Here is an 18313-nt window from a genome sequence, read left to right as displayed (position 1 = left end):
AGAAACCATAAGAGTGGTTTGGCTTTTTGGTCACCCAGTTAAGGGGAGAGCATATACCTTCCACTTTCGAGACAAAGCAAACAATGATTCTTTTTAGCCTTCAAGACAATGATTTTCAAACTTCTAGTTGAAGATTTTGCTCCAAAATCATGGTGTTGTTTTTAACCTTTCATAGCAAAGTGTGTATTTCCAAAAATCTTTGAATAAACCTGATCAACAAAGTAAATCATGATTTGGTCAACAAAATTTAAAGTCGATAGGGGAAAGCTTTCCCTCTTTGCTTTGCATAAAATGAAGATGAGGTTCTTTTACCTTTACAAAAAATAAAATTGATCCTTTTAAGCACCAAAGGAAGGTGAAGTTTTTTTTAACCTTGCTGAAAGTAAATTTGTTTTGTTCTTTTTACAACCCCAAAATGAAGTGTTTTTACTTTTCTAACTTGCAAGAAAGCAAAAGTGAATTTTGTTGTTCTTTTTACCTTGCAATAAAGAAAAGATGAATTTTCGTTTTAAACACCAAAAAGAAGTTTGAGGTTCATTTTAAGCATCCAAAATGAAAATATGAGGTTTATTTTAACTTGTACAAAAAGGGAGAGTGAATTCTTTTTAACTAACTTCTTTTGAAAGAAAGTAAAAAAAAAGATAAAACTTCTAAACTAACTCCTTCCCTTGCACAAAAAGATTAGAACCTGCATGAAATTCATCAACAATCAAATGTTAGTGTGGGCTTACACAAACCTAAAATGATTTTCGTCGGTTACAAATTTTTCTGCTCTACTAACTTTATGCGCTACACTGTTGCACCAATGCGCTATAGAAATGCACAAACGTGCTATAGAATAAGCCCTATGCGCTAAGCTGATAACCGTATGCGCTAGACTAGTTTCTTAATGCGTTGTGATTTTACAGTTGATAGTCAGAGTGTTATGCGCTAACATAAGTTCTCAATGCGCTAATGTTAGGGTCTAATGCGCTAAACAGTGAGTGAGATGCAATAGCAAACAATTTCTAAGCGCCAAAGGAAGACTCTAATGTGCTAACTCAACTTTTTCGCGTACCTGCAATATCAATCCTGCATTAAAAATAATATGTTTTATGGGGTTATGCCCCACGGTGGGCGCCAAAAATGTGTGCGGGAAAAGTGTTGCAATGAAACGGAAAATTCAGTTTCAAAAGGGGTCCACACACCAATGAGACTCTTGGTGCAAGTTATGGAGCTATATTGAATAGCTCAACTCCCCAAGGGACGTTTCATTGTTCTCTATCTCATTGGATCCCTCAAGTGAATGTCGTTGCTCTTAGATCACTGAGCAAAGTGACTTTAGGAATGACAACTCCAAGAATGATGGACGCTTGATCAACTTAATATGAATGCATTCCTAGTGCATGATATTAAATCTAATATGATTTAAACTAGCATGGGCATGATGATAAGATAAAAAATTAGTAAAACCTATCCTAACATGATATACTAGTCTAATATGAGAGTGCTATGATAATGGAAATGCTTCTTAAAATGTTTATTAAGATGATTTCTATTCAAAGAGAGGCTAAATGCTTGATTTAAAAATGATTATGGATTAGATGCATGAAACTTGTATACTTTAGTAAAATGTCTATAAGTTTGATACTAAAGACTTGGATGATGAAAATGATAGAATGAGAGCTCTATTTATAAGAAAAATAGGGCAATGGATGGTCAAGATTGGATAATCTTAACAAGGGCCAAGATTGAAAGTTATTCGATCCATGTTTGCAATTCTCACTAATGAAATGGTGACAATTGTCAACAAAAGACTGCTTGAGAGGAGATGTAAGAAGCATTAAATGCTTGAGAAAACATGACGGTTACCTTAGGAGGTAAGGGTTAAGGTTAGGTTAGGGTTATCCATTGGATAAAGCTTTTACCCAAAGGATAAAATCTTGTGAAAGGGTTAAAGAAATAACCATGGTCAAAGCCATCAATGCTTGATGAGACCCTTGAGTTAGATGAAGGTTGAGTTAGAGAGAAAGTCTCTAATCATGCAAGAAGGTTGAGTTAACCATTAATGGTTAAGAAGACTTTAAAGGTTAACTTGTTGAAGACATAAAATCTTTAATGGTTTTCAAAGACTTTGAGGGTTTGATAAGTGACTTTCCTTTGCTTAGGGATGTGACAATATTTAGGAGATGGATTAGGCTAATTTAAAAGTGATTAGAAGAATCTAGAAGAGGGTTTAGAGAGGCAAGTGAAAGATATAGGAAAATGCAAGTGGATGGAAGAGGATTTTAATTAAAATAAATTACTTTATTTCAACAAAAATAGATGCAACTTGCATTATTACAAGTGGGGGATTTAAATAAATAAATTAGATTTATTTACTTGCAAGGATCAATTTAATTAAATGTAAATTTAATTAAAAGGGGAGAAAGGGGAATTAATTAAAGGCTATGAAAGGCTTAGGTGAACTTAATTAAATAAATTGAGTAATTCTTTTAATTAAATAGATAAATATGAAGAATTTAATTAAATATAATTTAATTAAATAGAGGAATGAGGTTAAAATGAATATTAAATATTCACTTAAGAAAGTGGTCATTTTTATACGTCTACACTTATTGTTTTAAACATCTTTGACAAATTTATTTCATATATTATATAATTTTTCTGAAAGACATATATTTTCAAATTTTTATCAAATAATATAAGCATCCGTTTTTTTCCCAAATTGCAATATATATGTTTTCAATTTTGTAAGCATACAATCCAATAGAATAAAATTCCTCCGAACGAGCGGAGTCCACAATTTTGTGATTGCTAATTTGTAAACAATTTGAATATAAAATAGATAAATCCAAAAATAATCAAATGACAGGAATGATGCTTGACCAGCTTAAAAATCAAACAAATAAAACTAGAGATACATTGTAGACACCTTTTTTCTTAGCTGAAATCCAATGGAGAAATCTGAGCAAATGATGATGCGAAGATTCGAACAGTGGACATGCAATCATGGCAAGATAATATGCTTACAAATTTATCTATATTTAGAGGCAAAATTATGTGTATTTACAACTTTCCAAAGAAAAAAAAAGCAGCCGTTCCGCTACCGAATGTTTTTTCTGTCTGCAAATCAGCCTTCCATTGGTTCTCTATCGGCAAATCAGCCGACAGGGATCAGGAACAGTGGCGGGAAGCTTTAAAAGTTGAAAATAAAGCATGAAGGTCGAAGGTGGCGCATACACTGTAAGTGAGGAACCGACTTGGGTGGTGAATTGGAGGTGTAAGTGTGATAATGGAGAGAAAACAGGTAGCAGAAGGAAAAGCATGGCGCTGCAGGCGTTCCGATGGGAAAGTAGGGCGATGCAGTGCTGCTGTCATTGCAGGGCGTAGTCTTTGCTCGAAGCATCATCAAAGGAAGAGAAAAATGTTATCTTTGGATGATGGGCGCAAAGCTCAGAAGCGTGCCAAGACCGTACCCTCAGAGGCTTCCAATTTGGCAGAAAGTAGAAAGCGGAAGGTCAAGGAAGAAAAGAGCGAGGCAGAAGAGCGCGATTCTGTCGCTCCGGAGAGGAATGGCATGAAAAGAATGAGGGTTATTGAGGAGGAGGAGCGCCATTCTGTTCCTCTTGCGAAAAAGGGCATGAAAAGGATTAGGGTTATTGAGGAGGAGGATGATCCTGATTATGAGCCCAGGAGAAGGGGGAGGGGAGGCGTGAGGGTCAGGAGGGAGGATTCGGAGTCACGCGTCATGAAGAAATTTGTGTCCAATAATATGATGGATATTTCTGATGAGCTCCGTTGTAAAAGATCAGATGTGAAACAATGGAGATGTGGTGCTCGTGCAATGCCTGAGCACTCTTATTGCGAAAAGCATTATTTTCAGACATCCAAACGTCAAGGTGGCAGAACCAAGACATATAAAATGAAGAAAGGCCACAACGGGGTGACGTCTGATCTTCACAATCAAAAGGAGTGTGTGAAGATTTCTGAGAATCCACCTGAGGCTCAGGTGGAAGAACTGAAAAAGAAGAAGAGGAATTTCATGAAATTCAAGGTGAGAGATGGTAGTGTTTTTTTTTTACAGTAGGACAGTAAGCGCAGCTATGATTGAATAGATTTACAATTCAACATAGTTATATTTGAATCCTAGAGTTGTTATTAAAACAATCATTTTTTTACTAACTGAAATGTAATTTTATACGGCTTCAGTTAATTTTCGGGTTATTTCTTCACATAATTTTGTATTTTTTTATTAAATATAGTTAATCAAATTGAAAATACATGGTTTTGAGAATTACTCACTGTCCTGATATATGCCACGCAGGGCCATATGCAGTGAAGGTAATATCTAATATATATATATTTTATTGTGGAAGTAATATCCAATATTTATAATACAGTGAATACCGAGAGTTATTAATACAACATATATACTGAAATCGACTGTGTACTGTGTCTTCACAGTGGCTGCAAAAACTGAAATATAATGAAATAGATGTGGAGTGACCAATAACTGTGTCTTAACCATGTACTGTGTCATCAAATTGTATTACTATTGACTGATATTACTCACATCGACTGGACCTGCAAGGCTCAAAAACAAGAACATCTAACATGATGCATGATCAACAAAACTGTATGTTGTCTTTTATCACATATGCACTGGACAGGGGAAGCCTAGAAGTTTCTACTCTCATTAAAATCGTCCAAGTCCGTCCACCCAATTGGTGGATCTGATATGTTGTCATTAAATCTCACAAACTCTACTGTGAGGTCTTCACCTTCATTGTCATAAAATTTTGGCCAAATTTGAAATCCCAAGTCTTTCTCCAATGTCTCCACTGGGTAATTTTTGATGTATTTCTTTAGGAAGTCCAGATATCATTTTTTTTTGTCTCGGGAGAATTCATTTACAGAAAAATTTCACATTTATTGTGACAGGGAGGAAGTCTGATGTGCCATCAATGCCAACGAAATGACAAAGGGAGAGTTGTTTGGTGCTCCAAATGCAATAAACGTTATTGTGTATGCTGTATAGAAAGATGGTATGGATACTTAGATGAAGTTATCTGGTGGAAATAGGCCTTTTGCTATCTATTATTTAAATGCCAATTCATATGTTTACTAGCGTTGCAATTGTTTAATTTTATTTTGTGTCCCTGTAAAGAGTAATCTTATTAATCTTCTCTTGGTTTGAAAATTCGATCTGATATCTAGGTATCCTGAGCGATCAGAGGAGGAGATTGCTAAGGCTTGTCCATTTTGCTGTGGAAATTGTAACTGTAAAGCATGCCTACGCCGAGGAGGTCCCCTGGAGGTAATTGCAACCACAGAGTCTGCTTGCACATCTTTGGCACTAAAGATAACTGTTTTTGACATTTGTATTTGCCTTTTATTAGCATGCTATTATGATGTTTCGCTGGTAGTGTAAATATCACTTTTAAAAGTTGTGTTTCTATTGTGTTTTCTGTGTAGGTTCAACTGAATGAAGTGACAGATGCTGACAAGATTAATTATTTACGTCACTTGATTTTCACGGTCATTCCAGTACTGACCAAAATTAAGGATGAACAGAAGGTGGAACAGGAGATGGAGGCTAGAATTCAGGGTATTTTTTAATAATTTTATATTGTTATGTTTAATTTTGATGTGAGAAGATAGTTATTCTTATGCAAAGTTTTGAACAGGCATATTGACAGATAGCCTCGATATTCCATGTGCAGAAATTCGTTCAGATGAGCGACTTTATTGGTATATAATTACCAATCTCATTTTTTTGGGTTTTCAATATAAAAGTGCTTTTTTGCTTGACATCTTTAATGGAAAAATGGTATTTTCACATAATGACTCTGGTTCTAATGTTCTGCATCTAATAAACTACTCTGTTACAGTGACAACTGCAGTACATCTATTGTAGATTTGCATCGAAGCTGCCCAGATTGCTGTTACGATCTTTGTCTCAGTTGTTGTTGTGAGTTACGAGAAGGCTGCCAACCTGGAGGTGATAAAGCACAGTCATCCCAACAGCAGTTCTTGAAGAGAGTGAGTACAGAGAATATGGAAACAGCAGCATCAAAAGGAAGAACGGGTTTGACACTGCACTTACAAACCCCAAACAGTCACTCTGTAAATCTACAACAGACCTTACCTGATTGGAAAGCAAATAAGGATGGTTCTATTCCATGCCCTCCCAAAGAGCGTGGTGGTTGTGGAAGTAATGTGTTGAACCTAAAAAGAATCTTTTGCTCAAATTGGGTTCCAGATCTCTTGAGAAACGCACAAGAAACTCAAATTTGTGGGCTTCCAGAGTCAATGAAAAAATCTCATCCATGTTCTTTGTGCTCCAAGCCTGATTCTCAGCACATTAGTGAGTTCTCTTGCAAGTTACGGCGTGCCTCTTGCACAGGGGATGCCAGCAATGACTTCCTGTATTGCCCTACTGCTCAGGACATAAAGAAAGAGAGTCTTCAACATTTTCAGCAACACTGGGCAAAGGGTGAACCTGTGATCGTTCGGAATGTTTTAGAAAATACATCAGGTCTAAGTTGGGAGCCAATGGTTATGTGGAGGGCTTTCAGGGAGACTCCCCAAGGCAAGTTTGAGAACGAGGCTAAAACAGTCAAAGCCATTGATTGCCTAGATTGGTGCGAGGTTAGTATTTTTATTACTTTGAAACAATTCTTTCAATATTCAGCAGTAAAGAATTGACATTAATGGATCCATATTAAGTCAACATTGAATTTTAGTAGTGAGCAACTTAGCCGTGAGTACATGCATGTTTATCTCAAGAGTTCTTTTTTTAGGCATTGGCTCTGTTAACTATGGAGTTCAATCTATACCCAAATTCTCTGTACCCATACTTAAACACGAAACTGAACTGGTAAGTTAGTTTTAATTTCTCTCATAAGTAAACTGTTTAAATCTAATTTTTTTTTTTGTTCCAGTAAAAACCGAGTTATTACTTCAATTTGGTATAAGCATGGGGATTTGGGTCCCTTGGTATGGTAATCTTGTGTGCACGCGCGCGCGCGTGCGCGTGTATATACATATGTATATATGTATATGCATGTGTGCATGTATGTATGTGTATGTATATACACATATATGATATATGTATATAAACATCATTAATATGTACACATTTTAGTCTTTAAAAAGAATAAGTTCAGATAATCAGATAACATGTATATGATAAACAAAACAATCATAAAATATTACTTCAATTTCTATTTATAAAATTCAAATATCATGATAGATATGCATTGTTCATTAAAAAGATACTAAAATCAACAATCATTTTTATATTGCTCTTAATAAAAATCATTGACATTAGATAATGTAGGTAGAGTGCAAGAACCACAAGGAGTGCAACTAGCACTGGCAGTAAACAATGCTGTCTGAGGCTTACCAAAATTTGAAGATTGTTGGGCAACAGTAACGTTGGTAATGTCCAAGCCAGGTTGCTTTGACTCAACAATCCACAACTTTGTTGCCCCTTACTTATATTTGGTTTGTTTATGCAAAAGAAGGCTCAAGTTGGAATGCATGTGGATTAATTTCTTTGATTTATTTTTTATGTCAATTCTGAGTGGGTGGAATATGTATTTCAATTTTACTTAGATAACAAATGGATTATATATTGAAGCAACATTAAAAAGTTAGAGTTGAAATGTAAATTAAATTTCAAATTTGAAAAATATTTCAAAAAATAAAAAGAGATTCAAATTTAGAGAGTTCCAAAAAAATTTAAAAGAACTTCAATTAAATTTTGATGGCAATAAACTTTTGGGGATAATATATTTTTTTAATACAAAAGCTTCCCTACAGGAAATGTGATTACCTTTGGAAATAGAGGTGAAACAAATAGAAAACAATCCACTTTTACTATGTAAAAAAAGACAAAATAAAAAAAATAGGAAGGTTTCACATCATTTTTTGATGTTATTGTTATCACAAAAGCTTGCACCCTTGCTGAGCTATCAACTCAGCAACCTTGTGAAACATGGAAACAACCCCGAAGTGTGGGACCTTGCGCGAGGGGGTTGAATCTCCGGAGAAGGCCGACTTCCTTCTCACTCCAGGTGCAGGGAGAGAACCCCTTACAATGAGGCTTAACAACCATTATATAGAAAAATGGGTTACAATGGTGATCATGACCCCTGCATGAGTCTGGAAGTGCAAGGAAGTGCATGCACTTGACTTGTACATGCAAGCAACCTAGCCATACCCACAAAGGGCAATCTTGAGAAGGTGGATTGACTGACCTTCCAAAGTCAGACATGACACAAGTCACCCAGCATGGCCCCGTACCTCCCTTGATGGAAATCCTGCCAAAAACATTAAATGCACCCCTGTGGCTCCACAAAAAAAGTGCATAAGTCATCAAAACTATTGGAGCATTTAAAGCTTTGAGTGTCGATCACGCCATCCGAAAGTGTTGCAAGTCGGAAGTAGGCTTGGAAGACTTCGGAGACTGGACTCTCGAAGAGAGAAAGACAAGGGAAGGAGCAGGGAACTTCGGAACCTTGGGGTTCCGGAGTCCCGGGATAGGAGAAAGGAGGGCTAGGAAAGGAACTTCGGAACCTCGGGGTTCCGGAGGAACTAGGGAGAGAAGGCAAAAGGAGAAGGAACCTCGGGGTTCCAGAATTCCGGGGAACTGCTCAAAGGAACTTCGGAACCTCAGGGTTCCGAAGTTCCGGGATAGAGAGGGAAAGGGTTCAAGAGAGAAGGGGAACTTCGGAGACCGGAGTCACCATAGTTGGGGAACTTCGGGGACCGGGGTCACCGTAGTTGGACAAGGAACTTGGGAACCTGGGGGTTCCGGAGTTGAAGACTAGGGAACTTCGGAACCTGGGGTTCCGAAGTTCCGTGGGTTGAAGACTAGGGAACTTGGGAACCTGGGGGTTCCGGAGTTCTGGGGTAGAAGGACAAGGAACTTGGGAACCTGGGGGTTCTGGAGTTCCGGGGAGAACAAAAGAAAAGCTAAGGGAAGGAAGGGAACTTCGGAATCTCGGAGTTCCGGAGCAGGAAAGAAAGAGGTTAAGGCAAAGAAATCCGGAACCTTGGGGTTCCGGAGTTCCGGAGAAGAGAAAGAGAGGGCCAAGGAACTTCCGACAAGGCAACACTTCAAACCATGATAATTCCATTGCTTTCTCCTTAATCAACTGGGCAGCACTGGTCCATGGACCATATCTCTGATCGTTTCTCACTAATGGACCAAGGGTGTCATGAAATGACAACATTTTTGGCGATTTCTGCGGGATGCTTGCTTGCTAAGCATGAAGTCCATAAGCCTTAAGCATCCATTGGGCACTGAGTCATGGAAGACCCAAACATGTGTGTGCCATCACTTGGAGGAAAACTGAAAACTAGAGCATACACCCTCTTAAGGAGAATGCGGCATGTGCATAAGCACTTATGAAAGTAAAACAACTTCTAGTCTAATATTTACATAGTCGTCAACACCCTCTTTAGAAGCAAGGCTTGAGATGAATCCCATTCACTGGGATTGGAAGAACTTTGCCATCAAGCTTGGAGAGATGAAATGCATTGGCCTCCTTGCAACTAGTGATGACATATGGGCCACTCCAGATAGCATCAAACTTGGAGTGTCGCCCAGCTTTGGCTCTATCTGCATCCCACTTGAGAACTAGATCTCCATCCTTGAAGACCCTATTAGTAGCCTTTTTGTCAAAAACCTTCTTAACCTGCTCTTGATGAGTCTTAAGTGTATGCATAGCCTGACTTCTAACCTCATCTAGCTCCATTAGCTCTGCTAGCCTTACTGTCATGGCATCATTTTCTATCAATTCTAGTTGATGTGCTAGTTCAAGAGAGGGTAACTCCAGGGAAGTTGGGAGTCTTGCTTCCTTCCCATATGCTAGCATGAAAGGGGAGTTACCAATCGCCCTCTTGGGTGTGATCCTGTCAGCCCATAAGGCTGTCCTCAACTTAGTGTGCCATGCCCTCTGATTGTCTTCAATTGTCCTTTTAATTATCCTGATGAGGTTCTTGTTGGAAGATTCAGCTAAGCCGTTACCCTGAGGGTAATAGTTGGATGATGTCTTCAAGTATACACCATGCTTAATTGCCCAAGAACTGATTTGGGTTCCAACAAATGCCCTCGCATTGTTTGATATGATGGTGGAGGGGACACCGAATCTTGTCACAATTCCCTCAAGGAATTCTAACACTGAGGCCTTAGTAGCATCCCTCAATGCAACTGCCTTTGTCCACCTAGTGAAGTAATCTGTTGCGGCCAAGATCCACTTATGGCCAACACTAGAAGGTGGGTTTATCATGCCAATGAAGTCTAAACCCCATTGGGCGAATGGTTGATCTGCTTGGATGGGATGAAGGGGTAGGGCAGCTAGTTTATGCAACTGCCTTTGTCCACCTAGTGAAGTAATCTGTTGCGGCCAAGATCCACTTATGGCCAACACTAGAAGGTGGGTTTATCATGCCAATGAAGTCTAAACCCCATTGGGTGAATGGTTGATCTGCTTGGATGGGATGAAGGGGTAGGGCAGCTAGTCTTTGCTTTCAAGAGAAGAGAGCACATTTCTTGCAATTCTTCACCCATCTATGTGAGTCACTGAATAAGGATGGCCAGTAATAACCAGCCCTCATTATTTTGATAGCCGTAGTCCTTGCAGAGAAGTGCCCCCCTGAAGAGCCATCATGAAATTCCTCTAACAATTTGCTGACTTGGTTTTGCTCGATGCATCTTAGTAAGACTCCATTGGAGTCTTTTCGAAAAATAGTGCCATTCACTAAGACATAGGGAATGGACTGCAACCTGAAATGTCTTCTTTTGGTCCGGTCCAGACCTTGGGGGTATCTACCTTCCATTAAGAAGGTGGTCATGTCACTTACCCAACTGAATTGAGTGTTGTTGTCAGTTGGTTGATCCTCTTGTAACACAAGGGCGACCTCTGAAGTAGGCTCAGAAGATGAGACAAGTTGTTCACATAGGCCCCTGCCTCTTACAAGCTTGGTGATCTTGATGTTGATGTTGATGTCGTACTCCATGACCTTGGTTATCCACCCAACCCTCTTCTCACTGATATCTTTGTTTAGAAGGAAATCCTTGACACTTGCATGCGGAACTAAGAGCTGGATCCTGTTGTTGGACAACATTTGCCTGAACTTTTTTAATGCCCTTACAACAGTGAGGACTTGCTTCTCTACATAGCTATATCTAAGTTCATAGTACTTTAGCCCCTCACTAAAGAAAGCAATAGGTTGCTCCAACTTGTCATCGTTCAGCTGTGTTAGGACAGCTGAAATGCTGGATTCTCCTCCGAAGGTATAGAGGATAACATCCCTTTCATAGTTAGGATTGACGAGGGTAGGGGCTTGAGCAATTGCTTGTTTGATCTCTTCGAAACTGGCCCTTCCTTCCTTGGCCCAACTGAAAACCAAGTTTTTCTTCAACATGGAAGTGAGGGGTTTTACCATGGTGGCAAGGTTGGGAATGAACCTCCTCACAAAGTTGATCCTACCAAGGAAACTTTGCAATCCTTTCTTGTGACTGGGGAGTGGAAGAGAAAGAATAGCCTCCACTCGCTCTGGATCAATGGTCAAACCCTCCTTGGATACGATGTGTCCTAGCAATCTTCCTTGATCAGTAGCAAATACACACTTGCTAGGGTTCAAGGACACACCATACTCCCTGCATTTCATGAACACCTGCTCAAGATGACCAAGATGGTCAGTTGCATGCTTCGAATAAATAGTTATGTCATCAAGGTATACAAGTACAAACTTTGCTAATACACCCTTGAAGGCCATGTCCATTGCTCTTTGGAACGTGGCACCTGCATTGGTTAGCCCAAAGGGCATTTTACAATAAGCATAGGTGCCCCACTTAGTAGTAAATGCAGTTTTGTATTGGTTTGATTCCTGGACCAAGATCTGATTGTAGCCTGAATACCCATCCAAGAATGAAAATCTTTCTGAGCCACTGACCTTTTGGAGAATCTGCTCCATAGAGGGAAGGGGATAGTGATCTTTAAGGGAGGCTCTATTGAGATCACTAAAGTCTACACATAGTCTGATTTCCCCATTCTTCTTCCTTACAGGGACAAGGTTGGCCACCCAGGAGGAGTGCTTGATAGGGAAGATGATATTGGCTTCTATTAGCTTGGTCAACTCCTTCCTCATTAGTGGCTCAATCTTGGGGTTTATTGGCCTTTGTTTCTATCTTACTGGCTTTGCATCCAGGTTTAGCTCTATGGTATGCTGGGCTAGGCTAGGATCAAAACCCTTCAAGTCTTCATAGGTCCAAGCAACTATGTCATCATATTGTTGGCAAATCTCAACGAAGGCCTCTTGCTCGGTTGAGGAACACACCTTGCCCAAGTTCAAGGACCTACCCCCAGCAACAACAACTGGCTTGTAATCACCCCTCTTTGCAACCAAGTTCATCCTCTTCTTCAACTGATCATCTGAGTTGAAAATGCCCTCCAAGGTAACTAGACCTTTAGGCAACTTGTTGGAGTTGATCTGCATGATTTGATCTCCATACTGGTCTTGCAGCTTGGACTGATTTTTAGCAGAAAACTCTGCTTCATTTTGCAAGAATTTGACGATCTGCTGATCGCTTTCAAACACTTGCCAATTCACTTGGTTGTTTGGGGCAGCGGGCCTCACAACAAGCCTGATGTGTTGCCCCTTCTCCCTTGCAACATGCACTGGTACATCGAATTGAGCACCAACTGCTGCAATCCTATCAGCATGTTTGTTCTGACCCCTAGGAATGCTTTGGATATTGAAGGCCTCAAATCCTTCAATTAAATCCCAAACCCTGTGTTTGTATGATTTGAGTAGGTTGTTCTTTGCTACGCTTTGGGCTTGGATGTGATTAACAACCAACTCACTATCTCCAAATACTTGCGGAGATTTGATCTTTCTACTTTGTGCAAGTTGGAGACCTTGGATCAAGGCTTCATACTCAGCGACATTGTTAGTGCAACCAAATTGAAGCCTAAAAGAGAAGAAATATTTCTCCTGCTTAGGAGAAACAAGCATTACCCCGACGCCTACACCATTCTTGTTTCTTGAACCATCAAAAAACATGTTCCATAACCCCTTTGAATCTCCTTGCGTCTTGATGAGGTTAGGGATAGGAGTATCCTTTTCATGGATACAATAGGTGCCAAGCCCAGTCTCTTCAGTCTCAGCTAATGGATCAAACTGAAAAGCATTGGCCCATTCGTCCAGCAAGCAATCAGGAACCTCTTGCAAGAGAGTGGGAGGCTCATAGACAATACACTCCTCCCCCTCTTCATGCAAAGTGCAATTCATGTTTATAGGGCTGGGGGTGTAGGGCTCAATGTGATTTTGGGCAATGGGTTCTGCCCTTATGGTGACCTTGGTACCATACTGTTGTGACGTTTTCACACATCGCCCCATTACAAATGGGGACCCATGTTTTTTGCTTTTTTAGGGTTTGTTTTCTAGGTTTTTAGGGTTTTGTTAGTTGGCCTTTGCATTTTGAGTGCTGTCGGGGTGATCGCATGGATAAGCAAGTCCGGCTTGAGTGAGGTCCTGATCCTGAATTTTGGCTAAGTCTGGAATGTCTTGATCCTGAAATTTGACTAAGTCTGGAAACTGAAAAACCTCAAAAAACTAGATTTTGCAATATAACTCCTGGAGGTCTGAAACCACTCTCAAACATCCTGAAAGTATATATGGAATATAAATTAAAGTATAAGTGACATTTCCTTCTATGTTTCTTTCTTATACTTAAATGTTATATTCCATTAAAATTGTCTTGATAGAGAGTTCGAAAAGTCAAATTTCGCTCCTGTCCTTCACTGAGGATCCAGAGCGAACTTCGCTCCTGTCCCTCCCAGGAGGACCAAGGCGAATCGCTCCTGTCCCTCGCCAAGGGTCCAGAGCGAAAATGCTTAGTTGAGCCATTCCTGACCTTGTTTGGACGAATCGAGACATCAAAGGCATGGTGAAGGACGAAATGAGCATGATAGAGCATCCAGACTTGATCAAAAACAATGAAATGATGAAGTTTTTGCCTAGAGGGTCAAATTCGCTCCTGTCCCTCACTGAAGGACCAGAGCGAAATTCTTCATAAGGTACGATCTGGGCAAAGATCAAGCAAGTTTTATGTTTGAAGGTAAGAAAGGAGATGAATTGAACCCATTGAAGACAAATTGAAGATTATCAAACGTCAACAAGGGACCCAAATGCCCAAGTTCGCTCCTGTCCCTCAGGCAGGGACCAGGGCGATTTTTGTCTTAGACAAATTTCTTGCCAAGTTACAATGAATTCCAAGGCATGGATGAATGAAAGGGGACATTGCGAATCCGTTGAATATAATTTTTGAAGGATATGAAGTAAAGTGAAGCCTACAAGAGCAAGATCGCTCCTGTCCCTCTCCAAGGGACCAGGGCGATGTAATGAGTATATTGCTTCTTATTCAAGTTCAAGACATTCCAAGACGGAGAACAAGGTGGCAAGGACATTTCAAGACATTTCAATCAAGCACGAAGTTACAAAGGTCGCCAAGTTGAAGGTTTTGCATTAAAATATCCTAGTTCGCTCCTGTCCCTCAGGGAGGGACCAGAGCGATATTTCCATAAAGGCATAGATTTCAAAAGTTAAGCAAGTGTCAAGCGACCAAGGAAGATCAAGGGATCACGTTTTACCCGATGAAGACAATTGCAAGTTGAAGAAAGTAAAGGCAAGTCCAAAACCTTGAAATTCGCTCCTGTCCCTCAGGAAGGGACCAGAGCGATATTGATTATATTGGCCAAATCTCTCAAAAGTTACGTAAGGTCAAGATTTTGCAAGGTGGTAAAAGGTCTAAGGCGTCCTTCAAAGGTGATATACCAAAGGCTTCAAACGTCAAACGATCACCAATTTGTACCAAGGAACTCATATCGCTCCTGTCCTTTGGACAAGGACCAAAGCGATTTTTACAAAAACACTCATGCTCCTTCAAAATCAAGACAAGGCAAGGATAGCCAAGGTCAAGGACGTCCTTTGGAAGGCAATGAACGAAGAACGAAGAACAAAAGTTTGCAAATTTGAGCCAGGACACTAAGATCGCTCCTGTCCCTCTCCAAGGGACCAGGGCGATATTTGCCAAAACACATGATATCCTCTAAAGATCACGTTGAAATAAAGTTGTGCGAGGTTTTAAACATCATTTGGAAGGCGATACAAAGGGAGATAGACGTTAAATATTACCAATTTGAGCTTAAAATGGAGAAAAGACAAGGATCGCTCCTGTCCCTCTCCAAGGGACAAGGGCGATGATCCTTCTAACGTCCAAATGCCTCATAAAAGTCAAGTGATACAAGCATGGAATGAACAAGCAAGGTTATTATTCACCATACAAGGAAAAGTTTATATCAAAATGGAGAATTTCAAGTGAAAACATTAGGATCGCTCCTATCCCTCTCCAAGGGACCAGGGCGATGAGGTTTGTACTCTTCTCAATTCTCCAATTTTGGCGTTCAAACAAGTTTTTGAATTTATTTTTAAATGCTAAATTCGATAGGTTTTGAAAATTTAATTAAGTGGCATTTAAAAATAACGCATAACATTTATTAATTAATTTTGCCTATTAAAAATCAAAAAAATTAATTATAAAGGCATAAAGTTAATTAATTATAAAATCAAGTTGAGCGCTTGGGTTTATTTTGTCAAGGTCGGCCTTTTAAACTTATTTTAAATTTGCCTTATTCACCAAAGTCGGCCTAAGGTCAATATGAAGGTGAGCGCTTATAAAGGAAGGTGTTTATTTCATTTTCACATCATCATTTATCATCTCTCATATGCGACTTGGAGAAGGCTAAAGAGGAGCGAATTTCATACAAAGGAAGGGCGAAATTATCATTCAAGAGGAGGAGCGAATTTCAAAGGGAAGGTGCAAGCATTATCAAAGGAGTTCGAGTTTCAAGTTAGGCGAACTTGCCAAGGACATTGAGGAACACATCAAAGATATCCCCAAGGGTGGCGAATGGACAAAGAGGACGTTCATTATCCTTCAAGATCACGTCGAAGCCATCAAATTTTGATTTTTGCCTAGGCGAATTCCTTTATTTTGGCATTTTAGAGTTAAGCTCTCAAGTAAGGTATGGCAAGATCTCTTGTTTTAATTTCGAATTTTGATCGTCATTGCCTTAAGCTTGAATTTTGAATTTTGAATTGTATTAGCTCAATCGTCATTTAGGAAATGATAATTCAAGGACTAATCATGAAGTTTCCTAAAATTAATTTAATCTATGCTATTCATTGCAAAATCATGTTTCTAATTTTGAAATGTTGTGTAGGCATCAAATGGAGATCTCATCAAGGAAAATCAAGCCGGATCAAGGACGGTCTTTGCCGGGACGATCAAGCCAGGACAAGGGTGACCTCTTTCAATCCAGCGTTCCAAGGCGAGGTACATCATCATCCTGCACATCAAGGACACAGGGAGTTAGAACAAGGGCTCGTTGAAGAAGTAAATAGTTCCAGATGAATTAATTGAAGCAAGCTTCTCAACAACATCAAGTTGAATATCTACCAAGTTACAAGTGTCAAATGAGGTGGCGTCCTAGTCATCATTTCTCCAATCAGTAAGGTCCACCTCAGCATGTCCAGATTCAATGTACTTAACTCATGGAAGGTGGCACAAACTCCGATGTACCTACCCCGGCTATCCATTGGTCGATTTTTCTAGAGGGGACATGTGTCCAAGCAATACAATTTTATCATTGGTCAAGCATTAAATGTTATGTAATGGTTGTAACAAACCCTAATTAGGGTTTTCACTGTAAAATCTTGGCCATTGATCTCGAATTGATCTAAGCCATCAAATTGTATTGTGGGCACTATATAAGCCCTGACATTTCATTTTGTAAAGGCTAATTAGCAATTGTTAGAGATAGTATGTAAATAGTTAGAATAGTTAGAGAATAGTTGGAAGCAATTAGAGTAGAATAGGAGGACAAGGCAAGAAATTGTTGCCATTGATTGTAAACAAACTCCATTTTCATTGAAGTAATGGTGAAGTGTGTCGTTTCTTGCAATTTGCATGGTTTCTTGTTGAGTCTTCAATCCTAGATGGTAGATGATTAGATGAATGGAGGAAATGCGATTGATTAATGGTGGAATTCGTACATCCATACTACTAGCAGTTTGTTGATTGCAGACTTGCCTTGCGTAGTCAACTGGAATCATTCAGCCTAAGCTCAATTTCAATTTGTCGCTTCTTCATTGATATGCATCAACTTGATGGTGTCTATGCCTGTGGTGATGATTTGAACATCATAAAGCTTCCCTTAGAAGATCGCACTAGCCTTGTGGAGATGGTCCATTGATGTCAAAACAAGACCTAGTTAGAGTTTCATCAAAAATCAAATCATTGCTCCTACATTCTTAGTATTAGGATTAGATCTTCTCTTCGCCCTTATCCTTTTTCCATTTTTTCAAATCTAAGTTAGTGAGAGCTTGTGTTCGAGCAAAGTAGATCGGAAATTCAATCACCAAATGTAAGTCCCCTTGTGATTCCAGCAAATCACATCATACCACGGCGAGCTTATCCACATGTAGAGACCCTACTAAAAGGAACCTTGGAGTCATCCTAACTGATCCTTTATGCGAATCTTCAGCAGTTAGAGACTTTTTCTCAAGAGAGGATAAGATACCCTTAGGTATTTTATTCTGTGTTAGGCTGTGTACAAAATACACGTCAACACATACCTTGTTCGAAATAGCATATGGGACCAGTCGGAAGACAGGTACCCACCGATCTTGGCTGTGAAGTCTCTAGACAGGCAGATGGCGAAGAAGGCAGGGAAGTCGATGATGGATACGTCTTGCAAGACAGTGCAACCAGGGCATGCATGCAAGGTTAACTTCAGATTTTTTACCACCCCTACTGTCTTAATAGAAGTGACATCTAACTGGACCACCCCTTTGGTCACGGGTTCATATTCTATGCCAAGAAGATCAGCTACCTTCTTAGGCATGACTGAGCTACTAGCTCCTAAATCTATCATGCAGTTGTGAACCAAGTTGTCTCCTATGATTAAGGAGAGATAGAAAGGGGGATGCTTGCTGATCTTGCTTGAATCCTCTTCCTCCTTGGGCTGCACCAAGCTGGTGGAGGCTGCCTTTTCGTTGATTGCTGCCTCACCACTTGATTGATTGACATCCTTTAATGCCTCTTTAAGCAAATCCCTTTGGGATGGGATTGAAAGGGCCTCCCACATAGTGACGTTGAGGTTGGCCTTCTTCATTTGATCAACTATGTTGAAAGGACACCAACTGGTTTTAGAGGCCCCTTTGAGGCTATAAGGTCTACTTTTGCTCTTTG

At 39.7% G+C, this 18313-nt stretch overlaps 1 protein-coding gene across 2 annotated transcripts in view; it reads left to right on the top strand.

Moving 5' to 3' along the window:
* The first annotated feature begins 2944 nt into the window (after positions 1–2944).
* The window catches only part of LOC131068519 (lysine-specific demethylase JMJ27-like), a 31765-nt gene continuing 16396 nt past the window's right edge, over positions 2945–18313 (top strand). Inside the window, exons 1-6 of one of the 2 annotated variants that reach the window (XM_059218236.1) lie at positions 2945–4036; positions 4924–5027; positions 5200–5299; positions 5458–5590; positions 5706–5733; positions 5874–6633. In XM_059218236.1, the coding sequence (XP_059074219.1) occupies positions 3275–4036; positions 4924–5027; positions 5200–5299; positions 5458–5590; positions 5706–5733; positions 5874–6633 (1887 nt within the window). In that variant the 5' untranslated portion in view covers positions 2945–3274. Of the gene's footprint in view, positions 4037–4923; positions 5028–5199; positions 5300–5457; positions 5591–5669; positions 5734–5873; positions 6634–18313 lie in introns of both variants that reach the window. The other variant, XM_059218235.1, reaches the window with a different exon arrangement.

Source organism: Cryptomeria japonica, chromosome 3 (genome assembly GCF_030272615.1).
Source record: "Cryptomeria japonica chromosome 3, Sugi_1.0, whole genome shotgun sequence".
In the NCBI taxonomy this organism is placed as follows: Eukaryota; Viridiplantae; Streptophyta; class Pinopsida; order Cupressales; family Cupressaceae; genus Cryptomeria; species Cryptomeria japonica.
This window is presented reverse-complemented; position numbering and strand designations above follow the sequence as displayed.